This window comes from Elephantulus edwardii, unplaced genomic scaffold (genome assembly GCF_000299155.1).
Source record: "Elephantulus edwardii isolate Elephantulus edwardi_28Jun2011 unplaced genomic scaffold, EleEdw1.0 scaffold00076, whole genome shotgun sequence".
Classification (NCBI taxonomy): Eukaryota; Metazoa; Chordata; class Mammalia; order Macroscelidea; family Macroscelididae; genus Elephantulus; species Elephantulus edwardii.
The window spans coordinates 4,539,690-4,556,412 of NW_006399826.1; the positions used below are offsets into that span (position 1 = coordinate 4,539,690).

A 16,723-nucleotide genomic window follows, 5' to 3' on the forward strand; every position below is an offset into this window, starting at 1 on the left:
TTTATTTTAAACATAAAGGTAGATATTTCTAACCAGTTGCCACAGATGGATAATTCCTATAATCAAGACACTAATCCCTTGGACTACCTAGCCACCAAGTCCAAGTGACTAGACATCTGGGCTGAACTCCTCAAAGCCATAAACAGCCTTATCTCTCTACCTTTGCATCCTGGGCAAATGGTATAGTCTTTTGTCTGTGGTCTATGTGAGAAAGGGCTGGAAAGCAGCCCAAGGAGACTAATGTTTAGAAGGAATGGAACCATGATTGAGTGTTAAAGCCCATTTAGATTCTGCTTTGACTGGAGCAGGAGACTGGAGTTCTTACAGACAAGTTGTGTGTGACCTTGCCCACTCTGAACCATGTTTTTACTTATTTATCATATAAGGATTTTATACAGACGATCATCTCTAACTTCTTATTCAGTCTAGTTCTTTGACCATCCATAGCAAGTCTCTCAGTGGTCAATCCTATATGAGGTCAACAGTGTCAAAGAAATGAAACAGATAGCAAGTAATTTCTGGACACACCTGCAGGCTGGATCTGAGGGCTGAGACTCTTGGAGTAATAGAGTAAGTGGCCTAAGATGTGGCAGGTAGAATAGCTCCTGTATGGATCCCACACCTTATAAGCCCATGCTACTGGGTGGAAAAGTGATGGGCCACTAGATGGAGTAAGACTGGAGCAGAGGAAATTCATCTAGAAAAAGTGGGATATAGGGTTGGAGAAATGGTAAGGATTTGGAGGATTAGCCTGAGTTAAATAGACTCAGAAAAGAACCTTGTATTTAATAAACGCGTTTGTTCAGGGGAATGTTACATGCAGAACCCCATCTCAACCTTGCTTGCCCTGTGGCTTGCTGAGTTTTGCTCCAGTTGCACTAGAGAAGCCTTTTGCCCTTTTGAGGTTATAGCAGTCACCAACTCCACTTCTATTTTGAACTCTGGTATAATTAGTTGTTAATCTGTCTCTCCTTGACCATACTGTAAACGTCAAAGTGGTGACAACCTTTTATTAACCACAGTACACAGTACCCAGGTACCTTGTATATAGCATAAATATTCAATAAATATCTGTTGGATAAAATGAGATCAAGTCCTTGCCCCATAGTTCAGATTGTTTTGCTTTGTGTGTATGAGTTTGGTGAAAGTTTTCAAAAACAATGAGTTTTCGTTCACTCATTTGTAAACATTTTCCTCTCTCTCCCCCATCCCAGTTCACTTTGTAATGCATATTTCATTCCAGATTATCAATTGCCATACAATGTCTAGGCATGCTTTGCAAGATATTCTGTTGCTTATTTTTAAAAATCCCAATTGTCCAGAATTGGATTAATCATAATTCTTGGTTCATAACCCATTGCTAACCTTGGCCCATGTATTGCTTTCCCTTAGTTAATGTTTATATCATCTCTGTTTATTACTATACAGAATACCAATGAGATTATGTCTTTTATTTTTTTAAATAGCTAGATAAAGCCCTTATCCTACATCTGTTTGTGTGTTCCATCTCTGAGTCTGTCTCTAGAAGTAACCAATGCTCTTGTAAATGTGTGTCATTGTCATTGTTGTTCTGTACCATTGAGTTGGAACTGATCTATAGCTGACCCTCCAGCAGGTTTTCAGAGACAGTAGCTAATCGCATGGGAGGAGATTGCCCATCCTTCTCCCTCTCAGCCGCTGGTGGACTCGAACCATGCGCCTTCAGAATAGCAGCACAGCTTCTTATGACTAGGCCTCCAGAACTCCCTTGTTCCTGGAATTAAACACACACTTGAATATATATATCATTACCCAGTGGAATTTTTGTTCCTTGTTTGTTATTGTTATCAAACATATATGCATCTAAGCATGAAATAATTTATTTTTTTAACTTTATGAAATTAGTATATTGTATGCACCTTCTTGGGTTTGCTTCCTTCACGTCACATCATGCTTCCTGTATTCATCCATATTGTCATGTTAGACTATATTTCATCTGCTTTGACTGCCTTAAGTATACCATAATCTGTTTATCCTTTTTCCTGTAGATAGACATTTGCATTGCTTCCAGTTTTTTATAATTACAAACACTGCTGCCAAGAACATTCTAGCATTCACATCCTGTGTATATTTATGCTTCGATATCCCGAGGAGACTTTCTCAGGTTCAGCACTGTTGACATTTTGGACCAAGTAATTCTTTATTCTGAGGACTGTCCTCTATGTTTCAGAATATTTATCAGCACCCTTGTTCTCCACTCATTAGATACCTGTAGAAATCTCTCTCTCTCCAACTTGAGAGGACTATAAAAAATTTTCTAAACATTGTCAGATATCTTCCAGGGATCTCCCTTATGCCTAGGAGATACACACACACACACACACACACACACACACACACACACACTCAGGAGTAGAATGGCTGAATAATAACATGAATACTTAACTGACGATAGTACCAATTATTTTGCCCAAGTGGTTATACCAATTTACTTTCCTGTCCGCTAGTAATATTTAAGTGCCTATAGATCTGTGTCAGATTCAGTATTTGATATTATCAAACTTATTTTTTCCAATTACTTTAAAAACTTTATTTCACCATGGACTTTATAAATAATTCCTCAATGCAGAATTCTTCCATTGCCATCAAGTCAGAACTGGCTGATAGCTGGCCTGCTTGCAGATTTTCAGAGACTGTAAATCACATAGAAGAAAGTTGCCCATCTTTTTATCATGGAACAGTTTGTGGATTCAAACTGAATGCTTTTGGGTTGACAGCATATCTAGGGAAGTTAAATAGGCCTTAATAACACTTTATTGATCATATCCATAAATTCTTATCATTTTACTACTTCCGTAGTTCTTGTTATTGATTTTGAAAAAAATTATATGTGTAGTCTTGATAAGAGTTGATGTCTACTCTCTGTATTGAAACTGCCTTGTTGTCTTTTTATCCTTATTGCTTTCATGCCAGAACACACTTTACCTTTGTTTTAAGTATCTTTATTGTGCTTTTGAAACAGCTTAGCAACATTACATTTCCTTTTTGTTTATTTTATGAAGCCTAAGAAATGTGACTTCAGCTTGATGTCCAAACTTGAGAAAATTAAATAGGCATTAATGAAAAATGTGCCCTGCAAAACACACCATGGAAAGGGGTAGATTGAAATCTTGGACTATTTGTGGCAAACAGGAAAATGCCAGTGGGTTCACAGTGGCCCTACACCCTGGAGTAATTGCTGAGCAATTTAAAACAACCAAACTAAAACCAAGTCAGATCCTTAGAAATATTTGAAAGCCAAGGCCAGAGACCCAGAATTTTTTAGCACAAATATAAATGAAATTATATTTTAAGAGAAAATCCAACTTGAGGAAGAAGCAAAGTTGTGTGAATTAAATCTTCAATCACAAATACTACCAGAATAAAAATTCATTCTATTTAACTGATTCCATGATGCTGAGACTCTGCATAGACTCAAACATAGACAATCTTGTGCTGTATGAGAAGATATTTCCTACTCTGCTGTTTTGTGTTGCAGGACATGGCCAAGGCTCTGAGCACAGCTCCTCTGAGAGCTGTTCCTTCCAGCTGTTGGTTCTAAATAAGCCACTGAGCTGACTGCCCTTGATCCTGCCATGTTATTCATGAGCAAAGTTCTGATACATATAAACCATGTAGTCAATTATTATGGGATCTAAGGTTATTAAGCCCCAAAAGAAGACAACTCAAGATGTGGGTCAGGAAAACTCTCTTCAAATATCTCTAGAGACATAAAAAAAGAGTTTAGATAGGTGGATATTACTGAAAGGAAACTATTGCTGTGCGCTAATGTTTGAGAATGCTTTGCTTTGTATGGGCCATAGAATCCAACAGAATTCTGAGTGTTTATTTGGGGATATTGCGGAGAGAATCCTTTAGCCTGCTCTAAAGACAGTGATGATGACAGTGATTTTTAACAGTTAAAAATATACTGGATTTGCTTACTTTGGGTCAAACTTTTCCAATGCATTTTTACATATTTATCTTGTATCCAGCAACTTTTCTAAATTCATATATTAAGTATAAAGTGTTGGATTAACCTCAGTAACAGCCATCTTCCACTGGAAGCTGCTCAAGACTTAGGCTGTCCTTATTGTTAGGGTGCCAGGAGGAATCCCCTGGGGTGGCACAGATTGTCTCAAACTGGACCCTGGACCCACCCTTGTCCTGAAGATGATGATCAAGCCCCTGAGCCACATTTACTGAGAATGAAGGGGTGATGTAGACAAAGGCTGTGTCCACACAGTGGTTAGACAGTAGTAGCCTGACTTAACTGGTTTTTCACAGAGGGATGCAGTAAAAAATGAAGACTCTAGTTGCTGCAGGAGTTGACTGTCACCAACAACAGTCACCGCATGTTTCTGTACAGAGGAGGAAAGTAATACAGGAGGCCTGCTAAAGGCCAGAAATGTGTGGAAATGTGTCTGTGTGGGCACACACATGGGATATGCAAGGGCAGGGCTGTAACGTCTTACCACCTTGCCAAAGAAATTTGTCCTGTGCTGGGTTGTTACATCTCTTCTCCGTACTGTAAAGTTCTCTGCCTGAGTAAGAGCAGTCCTTTCTCTCCTAACAGATTCAGTGTGTTTTGTTCATTTCAGCCAGCTGTATTTCTTGTTCTTCATCATCCTGTTTGTCTGTAATGCTCAACTTGCTTTTCCATCTTGTCTCTGTGTGCATTTCTCTCTTCCTAACCTCATCTCAGGGTTGAGGAGGAGGAGGAGGTGGAGGAGGAGGAAGAAGAAGAACAGCCAGTTACGGAGCCCAGTTCAGAGGAGGAGAGAGAGGACCCTGCTCCCTGTCAGGGCGAGGACAGGTACCGAGGGCTGGACCCTCCAGCCTCACACTAAATCCCTGAGGCTTCTCCTAATCAATAGTTTGCTGCCACTTTGTAGGAAACTCCTCCTTTCTTCACTAGCTGTCACAACAAACTTACTTCCCTTGTGCATAGAGCCACAGAATGACTAGTTTTGTACAAATAATGACTTTGCTTTCACTAGTGAATCACACTTTTATATATATACTGCCTGCCTAGACCATGCTTTCTGGAAAAAATGCCCAACTGGCTTTACCCCTCACTGTCCCCCTCCTCACGAAGTGCTTTTATTTCATATTCACAGTGACTAAAAAGATATTCATCTCTGCTCCAATGTACTAACCCTTTCAGCACTATAATTTCAAAATTTCATGTGTCTCTTTCTTCCTACCAGTTTTGCCAATCCAGTATCAACTAAATGTGTAGATGATTACTGGAATCATGATTCAAATTAATTTTAAAAAAAAATCCAAACACACTGGAATATTTTTCACTCGAGGCAGAGTAGGAAAAAGTTGCAGTGTTGATTTTTATGCCCCAAACAACTAACCTAGCTCTCATGTCCCTTGAGAAGTTTGCTCTCCCCTGCTCACCTCACCAAGAAGCATTCTTTTTTTTAAATTAAATTTTATTAATTTTAATGAACATTTACAGAGATTTTGGATTTCCATTTATTTATTGTTGCACTATTTTCTCTACCCACCCCCCAAGAAGCATTCTTTATAGCTTAGACAATGGTAACAAGCACTTTGTAGCTTTTTATTCTTCCTCAAGTGACATCTAGATAAAGTATTAAAATCAATCATGAATAATTTTAATATTTAATGGATAATAATAATATTAAGATTGAATGATTGGTTTTTAATTTTACTGACTGCCACTGCTCCATGGCATAAGGATGGGAAATCTCCTTTTCTTCTTTTTAAAACCCGCTGGAGGGTCAGCTATGGGTCAGTGCCAACTCTACGGTACCCAACACTGCACCACCACAATAAGTGGACATTTTTACAATTAGTTTATCCTTCCAAACAAGCAACTCAAAAGGATCTTGGGGGAATTAAGAGTAAGATCTTTTTCTCTTCCCACCCAAATTTGGTATTATTCTCATTATATATATGTCTTTATAATATATAAGATATAAGATATAATTATAATATTATTATAATATTATAATTAATACATATGTATGTATAATATATATAGTCTTTCGTCCATCAGTGTCCATAGCAATTCTCCAGTGGATTTACAGTGCCCTAGTCTCACACATCCCTAGCAATGGGAGAATTGTATCTGAATAGATAAACTCATGAACACTCACTACCTTTGGAAATGTCTCTTGAAAAGCCAGCAGGGTTGATCTGGTGAGAGAAAAAGGAATGAAGTGGTAACAGAGAACTGGACATTTATCAGAACCAGAGAAACAGAAAGAGCAATGTCATGAGCTCCTTGTCTATGTTGATCTGCCCCTCATGTGGGCACTAATGTGATTCATTAGTTAAAGGTGCTTGGGAAGGGGAGGGCAGAGATTCTGGTTAACAGTTCCAGGTTGGGTCTGGGAAATTATGTACCTCCTCACTAAATACACCAGTACCACCGTGTTTGTACTGAGAAGTACATTGCCTACTCCACCCACATGAATCCTTAAGCCTCAGACACCCACAGGATTCACTCCTGAAGACCAGGTAAAATAGCTTATCTGGAAAGGGAAAGCTGCAAAGGCATACCTGTTTAGATTGTGCTGTCATCACGTAGGATAGTTCTGTACACAGGTGGGTGGTTGTTTATCCTCTTTGTAGAAGTATCTTTTCTGGAGTTTTCTGACTATACCATTGCTCCAGTGTGCCACTGGTCCAAGATTTTAGTTAGATAATTTTGTTTTTATTTCATTAAGGCATGCATATTAAACACAGAGCTTAACCTTGACAATATACAGACGTTCTTTAACCATAATTAGCAGATGGTCTTTGTTCTCTGGAGTAAACCTTAAAATGACAGGGAAGCTCCACCCCTTAATTCTGCATGTGCTTTGTGTGTATATTTATGTGCTGGCCCGTGTCCCAGGCACTGGACTGGGCTCAGTGCAACATGGTCTCACCCTGTTCTCTCACCTTTCCAAGGAAACAGCTCTGACCTTGTCCTCATATACAGGAGGAATATGTGATTATCAGGTAGAGAAGCAAACAGTTCCCATCTATGCTCAAATAGGCAGGACTGAAGGCTTATTTAATAAGCCTAGTTCTCTGAGAGAGTATCTGCTTTTGAAAAAATGCAGTTTCCCATAAATTCTCAAATTACAAAGGAGTGTGTTGACATATCTGAGTGGTACAAATCCAGTCCCCAAAAGACGGAAAGGTTTTCTGCCTGTAACTGAGGCAGCTAGGCCGGCCTTGGGGTTGTCTGGGAGTCTAGGGCTTCATAGTAGAGACAGGGCCTAGGGAGAAGATGAGATGGGTGAAGTTTGTTTCTCTTTTCCTGCTCTTTCTGTACCTTGCTGGCATTTCTTTCACTTTCCCTTTTCTCATGCCTTCTTTCATGAAAAGATTAAAAAAAACCAAAAACCAAACCATTAAATATATGTAAAAGTCTCTTAAAACTAAAGCAAATGGCTTTGTGGGATACCTCCTCCTCAGCGTTTGACTTCTTAGCAAGAGGCCAGATCCTGAGTTTGATTAAGACAAAGAATTTAGACTCAAATTGTAGACATTCAGGTGCAACACAGCCAATGGGGAGAAATTTACAAGGTGGAGGGATACCAATGAGCATTTGGGAGCTGTTAAACTCCCTTACCAAAGCCAACCTGTGACGGGTGACCAAACTTGGCCTGGGAAGATGTTTCCTTGTATTTTCCAAGTCTTATCTTCCAGAAAGAAACCCAGGTCACCAGGATAAGCTGACCAGAGCTTCTGGTGAGGGGCTGCCGTTTTAAGAGACACAGCTGGACTCTGAACATAGTGGATGTGACGGTAGTTAGTGGGATTGCTCTGTGCCTTTTTTCTAACCTTTGCACCCTCTCTCTCTCTCTCTCTCTCAAATCTCTTCTTTTTTTCCCCTTCCTTTTCTCTCCTTCCTGGTGACTTCTTCTTTGCAGTGAACCCAGCCTTGCCTCAGAGCAGATTCCCACGGCAGAGGATGCTGTTCCCAACAGGCCAACTGCCCCAGGCGAGGCCTCCGTGGAAAAACAGTTTCCAGTCAGCACTGCAGTGGGGGACCCATCAGGCAGCGAATCTTCAGGGCCTGAGTCTGCAGTCCCATCTACTCAGCCTGTCCTGCTGCTGCCTCCAACCCCCTCCCCCAAGTCTACCTCCACCCGTACTGCAGCTGGTCCCCCAAAGGCATCGCCGGCCATAGAAAAGCTGCCGTATGTGCCCCACAGCCCATTTCACCTCTTCTCCTATGACTTTGAGGATTCTCCCTTATCCACAAAAGCAAAGGAAACAGAGGCTCAGAAGGAATACAGGTAGATCTGGCCTGTGTGGAGGTCGTGTTTGGAGTTAACAGTGTTTGCTGTGCCCTTTTTTCTGTTCTCTGCCATGTTTGTGTGGCTTTTAGAGCAGAGAGCAGTCCTGGCTTAAACTAATCTGGCTACTGATTTAAAAACATGCAGAAGGAAATTATCACCCGTTTGAGTTAAGGAACTCTTGTTATAAGGCAATTAACAAACAATGGATTGTTTTTAAAAAGTAACTTCTTCAGTAATGGGATCTTTTGGGGTTGGTCATCTTTGACCTGCAGAACACAGCAGGATGCTTTGCCTTCTTTCCATGTAACATTCTGAGTGGGGTTTTCTCTTCTTGAACAGTTCCTCAGATTCCGTCCATTTGAACACATACTCTTCCTCTGAGCCTTACAACTTCCAGTCTTTCTCTTCTAATAGGTGGGTGTCTTTTCTTTATTTTCTTTCTGTTTTTCTGTAGCTTTCTGTTTTATATTCTGGTGCTTGCATTTTCCTTTTTGAAAATTGCTCATTGCTTTCCATGGGATGACAATTCCATTTGAATCACTCTGTGGGAATTACTATAATCATATTAATCTGTAAACGCTGGAGGAGGTTGCACACTGGTTAAAGAATTCTCTTGCTAACCAAAAGTTGAGGGGTTCAAACTCACCATGCACTCCAAAGGGATAAAGAGAAGGCAGTCTGCCTTTATGAAGACCTCCAGCCTTGGAAGCTATGGGCTGTCCTACTCCGCCCTCACTAATAAGGGTTACTTACGAGCTTGCTTGGCTCCACAATCAACACTCTTGGTCCCAGCAGCCAGGAAATCTAAAGATGAATTGCATTGGAAAAATCTGCTATCAGGGACTTCTCCACAGTACTGAAGAATAAGATCAGTCTAGAGACCAAGATGTGCCTGATTCAGGCCATAGTCTTTGCAGTTACTTGCAATGCATCAGAGAGCTGGACGATGGCTAAGAATGATAGAATAAGAATGATTGCCTTTGAGTTGTGGTACTGGAGAACTGTACTGAATATACGCTGGACTGCTAGGAGAACAAACAGGTTTGTCCTGGAAAGGGTGAAACCAGGCTGCTCCTTCAAAGTAAGTGTTCTGGAGCTTTGTCTGACATACTCTGGGCATGTTGCAAGGAGGGACCAGTCCTTGGAGAGGGATATCATGCTTGGAAGTGTAGCGGGACAGAGCAAGAGAGGAAGAACCTGGGTGAGATGGATTGACTCAGTGACTGGGGTCATGGGGGATAGCTGTGTCAGAGACAATGAAATTGGCTCAGGATAGATCAGGGTTCAGAGCTGTTGAACATAGGGTTGCTCTGAGTTGCAAGTGACTTGACGGAACATAACAACAACATGAGTTGGAAACCTTATAGATCATTCTGTTCTGCCCTACAGGGTTACTTATGAGTTGGAATCCACTTGATGGTTTCATTTTTATTTGGTATGAACAGTTAGTAATTCTTTAACAGACATATTTATTCCTTGAGAAACAAACCCAGGATACAGAGACAGTTATTGTTGTTGTCATGGGTCGTCAAGTTGACTGACTCCAAATGGCACCATGAACAACAGTTCTAAATCCTGCCTATCTGGTACCATTCTCACAATTTCCAACATACGCAAGACTGTGGTTACAGTTACTGTGTCAGTCTATCCTGTTGAGGGTCTTCCATTCTTTCTCTGACTGTCCATGATGCCTTTTTCCAAGGACTGACCCCTCCTGAGAAAATACTCAAAGTATGTGAGATCCATTTCCCCATCCTTGCCTCTAAGAAGCACCCTGGTTGTACTTCCTGAGACAACTTGTTTGTTCTTTTCAGGTCCATGCAATATTCAGCACCCTTTTTCCAACACCATAATTCAAAGGCTTCAGTTAAGAAGGAGATATAAAAATCAGAACTCAGGGCATTTTTTGCAGTCACTGGACTGCATGAGGCTGTCTGTTCTCCGTCCTGTGTGAATGAGGGACCTCTCTGATAGAATGGAGATAGGCACAGAGCAACTGCATATATTTGGAAGATGCACTTGTTCACAATTGATGGTTAGAATTTCCAACAGCAGTACTAGCTAATGCTCATTTCTTTCGAGCATTTAGGATGTACCAAATTCAACACTTCCATGAAATGAACACATGTAAATATTAGTTGGAAGTGGATTTGCTTCTCAACATCAAGAAATTGAAAATCCTTACCACTGGACAAGTAGATAATGCCAGAATCAATGGAGGAAAGATTGAAGTTGTGAGCAATTTAATTTTACTTAAGTCCACAATCAATATCCATGGCAATAGCCGCAGTCAAGAAATCAAAAGACATGTTGCATTGAGAAAACCTGCTGTAACTGACTTCTCCAAAGTGTTAGAGAGCAATGGTGTCAGTTTGAAGACTAAGGTGTGTCTGATGCAAGCCAGGATATTTTCAGTTGCTTCCTATACATACAAAAGTTGAAAATTGATTTAACAGGATAATGGTCCATGGGAATGAGAGCCCTTGGTTCATACATTTAACCTAAACTAATTTACTTAGAAATGGAGGAAAAAACTACCACATGCTTGTGAATGAAAACTGAATTGATTTAACTGAAAGAAAAAGAAAACCCTTCTGATTTTTATGTCATTTTTCTAGCAGGAATTTGAGTACTGTACAAATATTATCTGTACCTATTAAATTTTCTGCTGTTCACTTGCTGTGGTTTTCGTGGGTCTGCGTAGCCACAGATTTAATTATTCAGTGGTTGATTGCAATTGAAAATATTTATAATACAGCCCAACCAGTTAGTCACTAGAATGAACCAAAAAAAAAAAAAGAGAGAGAGAAGGAAAACAACTGGACAGTAAATTGTATGATCTAGTTAGTTTGACTGAAATTGAGAATGAAAATTGGATGGACTTTAAGATATTTGAACTAATTGCTTAGCCATAAGGAAAACCAAAAGAGGGAAGAACACATTATGCTTGTTTTACTTCTGTAATATCATTTAAACATAATTTGAGCAAAGTAATCCTGTTAAAACCTCCTGCAGGATGTCCACTGTGGGTCAGAAGAGGACTGCTGTAGACACTTGACTAGGATAACAAGCTGAGAGATGGGGCTTGGGTGGAGCAGGACAGAGAGGGCGACAAGGGGCCCTGGCTGGCAGAAGCCTCTGGAAACTCTCAGCGGCAGCCTCCTTTCCCTCTGCATTATAGCCCTTGCTCCTCTGTTCCTCTCCCTCTTCTTTGCTTCTTATCCTTTTTCTCTTCCTTCTGTATTTACTTTTTCATGTATTCCTCTGGAGGCCTCATGGTAGGGTGTTATGCTGACATCCCAAAGGTGTGCATTTGGAATCCACCAGCTGCTCTGTGGGAGAAAGATGAGCAGTCTCCTCCCATGTGATTAACTGCCTCTGAAAACCTGCTGGAGGGTCTGCTCTCTGTCAGTTCTGACTCAACGTTACAGAGCAACACCACCAGCAGCTCACTCTTTGCTTCTCTAGGTCCTCTGTAGTCTATCCTTTGAGGATCTGCTTGAGAAGTCAGGCCAGTGCTCACTTTGAGGGAAAAGTAATCCATCTGCTCAACATGTGGAGTGTTGAGTTTTTTTAAGAGGAGAGAAAAGAAATGTCTAGAAACCACGTCCCATCAAGGTAGTATTTTAGTAGGGAAGGGTTTGCTGAGTCTCCATCTGCTTGACATCTGTCTGGTACTGTGCAAATGGATGCCATCAGATAGATACAACACCACCAAGTAAACAATAATTAAGGAGAGTCGTAGCCAAGCAACCAGACTAAGCAATGCAGGATAGGTTTGGTGGTTGTTGTTATGTGCCGTCGAGTTGCTTGCAACTCATAGCAACCCTATGTACAACAGCTCTGAACCCTGCTCTATCCTGTGCCAACCTTATTGTCTCTGAAACACCTACCCCCATTACTCAAGTCACTGAATCTATCCAATTCATTGAGAATCTTCCTCTCTTGCACTATCCCTTCACTTTCCCAAGCATGATGTCCCTCTCCAAAGACTGGACCCTCCTTGCAATATGCCCAAAGTATGTTACATGAAGCTTCAGAATCTGTGCCTCCAAAGAGCAGCCTGGTATAATCTTCTCCATTACAAACCTGTTTATTCTCCTGGCAGTCCATGGTCTATTCAATACTCTTCTCTAGCACCACAGCTCAAAGACATCAATTCTCTTTCTATCATCCCTAGTCTTTGTCCACCTTTCTGAAACATAGAAAGTAATTGCAAAGATGGCCTGGATCAGGTGCACCTTAGTCTATAGATAGATTTGAGGTAATAGAAATATTTTATTATCTGTATTATAATCATGTAATTTATTATGGAGAATTGAACTTCACTTTTAAAAAGGATGGGGTTTTCTATATCTATCTCCTACTACATACAGTTTCTGACTTCTGGAAATATTTTTAATGGAGTTATGTTCAAATTATGTGGGTGGCATTATATTGTTCATATAATTGTTTCATTCAGTTTGATGTGCAAAATTTCTATATTGTCACTTTCAGAATTAGTAGTCAGCTCTCTGATAGTCAAATAGTATTCTACTGAGTGATACATAGTTTTTCTTAGCTGTTCTTTATTTTTTTTTTTTTAGCTGTTCTTATAGTATAACTTGGTTGGATAGCTTCTAGTTTTTCACCATGATTTAAATGATGATTCATTTAGATTCAGCCTCCAATGAGGTGGATTGACAGAATGACTACAGCAGTGGGTTCATGTGCATCAGAGATGATGAGGATGGCACAGGATAGGACAGCTGTCAGGTTTATTCACAGAGTCACTATGAGTGGTACTGTACTCAACAGCACCTAACAACAACAACAGTCATTTAGATTCACCCAAATTATTTTACTGTGTTCAAAGATATTCCCATTTTGAAGACAAATCACCTTCCAGAAATTAACTAACTTTTAGCCCCATTATTGAAAGATATTCAGACTGGATTCATTGTGTACCAGAAAATATTTGCACACAAATATCATAGTACTCTATATGGGACCCTTGAGCTCCCATATACCCACTACCATTTAGTTCAGGGGAACAGTGTTGGCCAAAAAAGTAAACCTTTATCTTGTTATTCATAACCAATCCTGAGAATGACCCTAGGCTAAGGCTGCAAACTATTTGTGTACCAAGAATGAGATTAATTATGAGAACTAAATAGAAACTGTTAAGGAGTCTGAAAAATGGTGAGTGTGAGGGTAAACGACTATAGAATTTTAGAAATTTTGAAACTTGTTAATTCAAATGTGAAGGCTAAAAGGTCATTGAAATGTGTTACTGTCAAGGATCTTTTGACACAGAGAAACTCCATAGGATAGGGTGAAACTTTCCAGCATGTTTCCAGATATATTCTTTATGGAAGCCAACTATCACTTCTTTCATCTGTAGAGTGACTGATGAGTTTGAACTGCTGACCTTTTGCTCAACAGTCGAGAGCTTACCCACTGTACCACTAGGATTCTTTCATTAAAATTTAATGATTGTAATGTTGGCTCATTAGAAATGTTGGATGAAAACAGGAGTGCATGAACCAACCCAGAAGGCCCTGGAGACATTTCTCATTGATCACAGAGCACAGAATTCAAATGAATTCCAAAACACTTACTAAAGCTGTATTTCAAAAAACAAAAAGATGATTATTTTTTAAAAGCTGTTTCCATGTCTGCAGACTTTTTATGGAATTATCACTGATTGTGGCACCAGGAGAGGAAAGGAGAAGCTTCATGGTTGAAATGAAAATGATTTGGATTCTTAACTCATGTTAGCAAATCACTTTAACATACATTTAAAAAGACAGGAAATCAGAGGGCTTGTTTAAACCTTTTGTCATAAATCCACCTGTCTAATAGTTTGAGACATTGGAAAATTCTCCTGCTAAGAAATTATCAAAACAAAACAGAAAGTCTCTTTGAAGGGAATAATGCCAAAGTGTTAGCATTTCCAGACTTGTTTTTTCTTGCAACAATTAAGATGCTTTGCTAAACCTTATTCATTTATTATCTTGTATCCGTGTCTTTGTCTACTTCTTGCAACTAAAACTCCTACTCTCTTTAGATACAGCAACTTTGGCAACAGCTCGTACCACCCCTCAAAGTCTTCCTCAGGACCCAGTGTGCCCATCACTCCCACGTCATCTCTTTCACCCCCACAGGAGCCCCGGCTAGAAAGGTAGGTTTACAAGAAGCAAGCTGCCATCTTCACTGTCCTTGGGAAATGGAAATCACTTTGATTAAGATTTGTTAAAAGAAAAGTATAAATATAAGAGATAATCTATTTTCATTTAATGGCAAAAGATATTTTCTCTTTTTTCCATACCACTTACTAAATGGATCTTTTATTGAAGGTTGTATTTTATTTTTATTATTTCCTCCTCCTACGTAACTTTGTAGATGTTATAAAAATCTATTCTCATATAGTTAAACATGTATGTTTTGATTCACCCCTTGCAGCAGTTCTAGAATTTTTTAATCAGCTGTGTAATTTGTATTATGCACTTAAATTTTCACCTTTGTATGATTAAATCTATGTAAATCAGGAGGTTGTGGACCCATTAAGGTCTTGTGCAATTAGTCTAGGACTTAACCAAGATAGAGAAGAATTGTATGGATACGTGGAAGGAATTTAACTTGGCAAGAGTATTAGACCACCAGAAAAGAGCTAATTATTACTCCTTAAAGTATTTGATTGCTTAAGGATGTTTTACAAGGGAACAGTAAGACCTGTAATTTGAGAACAATTAAAAACAGTTACCCCTGTATGGCGTGAGTGCTGAGCTAGAGGAGGTTAGAGTTAAGATTCCAGCTCTCTTAGAAGAAATTTCATCCCTGAGGGTTGAATGTCATGTATACCAACCTCTACCTGAGAAGATTGTTTTGATGTGATACACATTATTGTGCTGTATGAAACCCACTGTGGATCCAGTAGAAGGCAGGGGCATAGACTGTGATCTCCCTCGTGTGGCTCCACTGGGAAGCAGTTTACTCCACCGCGTGGACCTGAAGGCAGTGGCAGTGTTGAGCATGATGGGATAGAACTCCCAGCAGCTCCTGATTCACCATAAATCCAAACAGAAGACAATGACTAGAAATTACCAATTTAAAATGAATGTGACTGGCATTTCTTGTTGGATTCTGTCTAATATTTGTCTATCTGTCACTAAGTGTCATTTGGGCAACACCCAACTACATATATATCTGAAGCCTTGTAAAAGTTACAGTCAAGTTCAGAGGTCCTGATGGGAGAATGGGACATAGCTAAGCATGGAGTTTCATCCTGTCTCTCACTAGCTCTTGGGAGGTCCTATGTGTGCCTAGCCACGTGGCAGGTGCCTAGCTGTCCGTTTCTGCCTAGCCAAGAGGTACGAGGAGGAGGAGGAGGAATCCCAGGGCCCATCCAAGATTGCCTGCCTCACAGCCCCTCTTGGAGAAGGCACTGCAAAGACTGCTGGATCCACTAGAAGGAATGTCCTGCTAAAGCTGTTGGCCCACTCAGCCCAGGTACCCAATACATGGCAAGACAGAGGTCAAGGTTTCCTCTGAAGGTGGCAGCAGCAGGACTGTGGCAGTGGTAGGGATAAAAGAAAGAAATACAACCAGGGAGGAAATAGAGATAGAGGTGGAGGATAGATAAGGATTGAAAGCCCATTTAGGGGGCGTGGTGAAGGTTGACAGAAAGATGGAAGAGAGGTGAATTGGCTGTGTCAGGCCTGGAGGTGACTAGCTGGTCAGGGAGTATAGCATACAATGAGTGAGTCAGACTTGGTGGTGACCAGGACAACTCGAGGCTGAAGTTTTTACACAGTCTCTCAGCACAGGCTGTAGATCCTGGTGCTGCCCACTTACTGTCTGTCATGCTTCTCTTCTGTGTATGATTCGGTGTTTACAAAGTGCCCAAATCACATAACATCCTGTGTCACAGAACATATATATATCATGGGCATTCAGTGATGCCTTTTTGTAGGCTAGAGTACATTTTGCTGAGAGCTGCCTGAGACTGGAGGTTTGCTGGGATGCAGAGAAAGCAAGATCTTTTAGCTCCAGGATGAAGGGTTTGCCTGGCCACCTGTCACATTTAATTTCTAAGGAGATAGGTAAACATTTCAGCGTAAGGTTCAAGTTCCACAGCCCTGAGGAGCTCTGGACTGAATGCCTGGGACCTCAGGAAGGTCGTATTAATGAGGTAACTGTTAGTGACTCTGAATCTAAGATACCTCCTTTTGAGAGTAGCCACAGGGTTAACTGTGGAACGAAACAGGTTACCATAGAGATAATCCTTGTCATATGGGATGTGGGATGTGGAGCCACCATTAGCAGTGTTAGACTATTAATGATACTATGGGTATATCTCTTGCCCAAAATGGATGTCAGAAGAAACTCTGAAGATTGCACTGGAGCGTAGAGAAGCCAAAGCACAAGGAAGAATTCAAGATACTAAA

General features: G+C 40.4%; 1 protein-coding gene across 3 annotated transcripts in view; it reads left to right on the top strand.

The window, feature by feature from the left end:
- The window catches only part of FHOD3 (formin homology 2 domain containing 3), a 535,358-nt gene that overhangs the window by 389,949 nt on the left and 128,686 nt on the right, over window positions 1-16,723 (top strand). For 2 of the 3 annotated variants that reach the window (XM_006889190.1, XM_006889191.1), the window contains exon 12: window positions 14,344-14,457. In XM_006889190.1, coding sequence (XP_006889252.1) covers window positions 14,344-14,457 — 114 coding nt within the window. Of the gene's footprint in view, window positions 1-4,736; window positions 4,835-7,922; window positions 8,292-8,633; window positions 8,709-14,343; window positions 14,458-16,723 lie in introns of all 3 variants that reach the window. The other variant, XM_006889189.1, reaches the window with a different exon arrangement.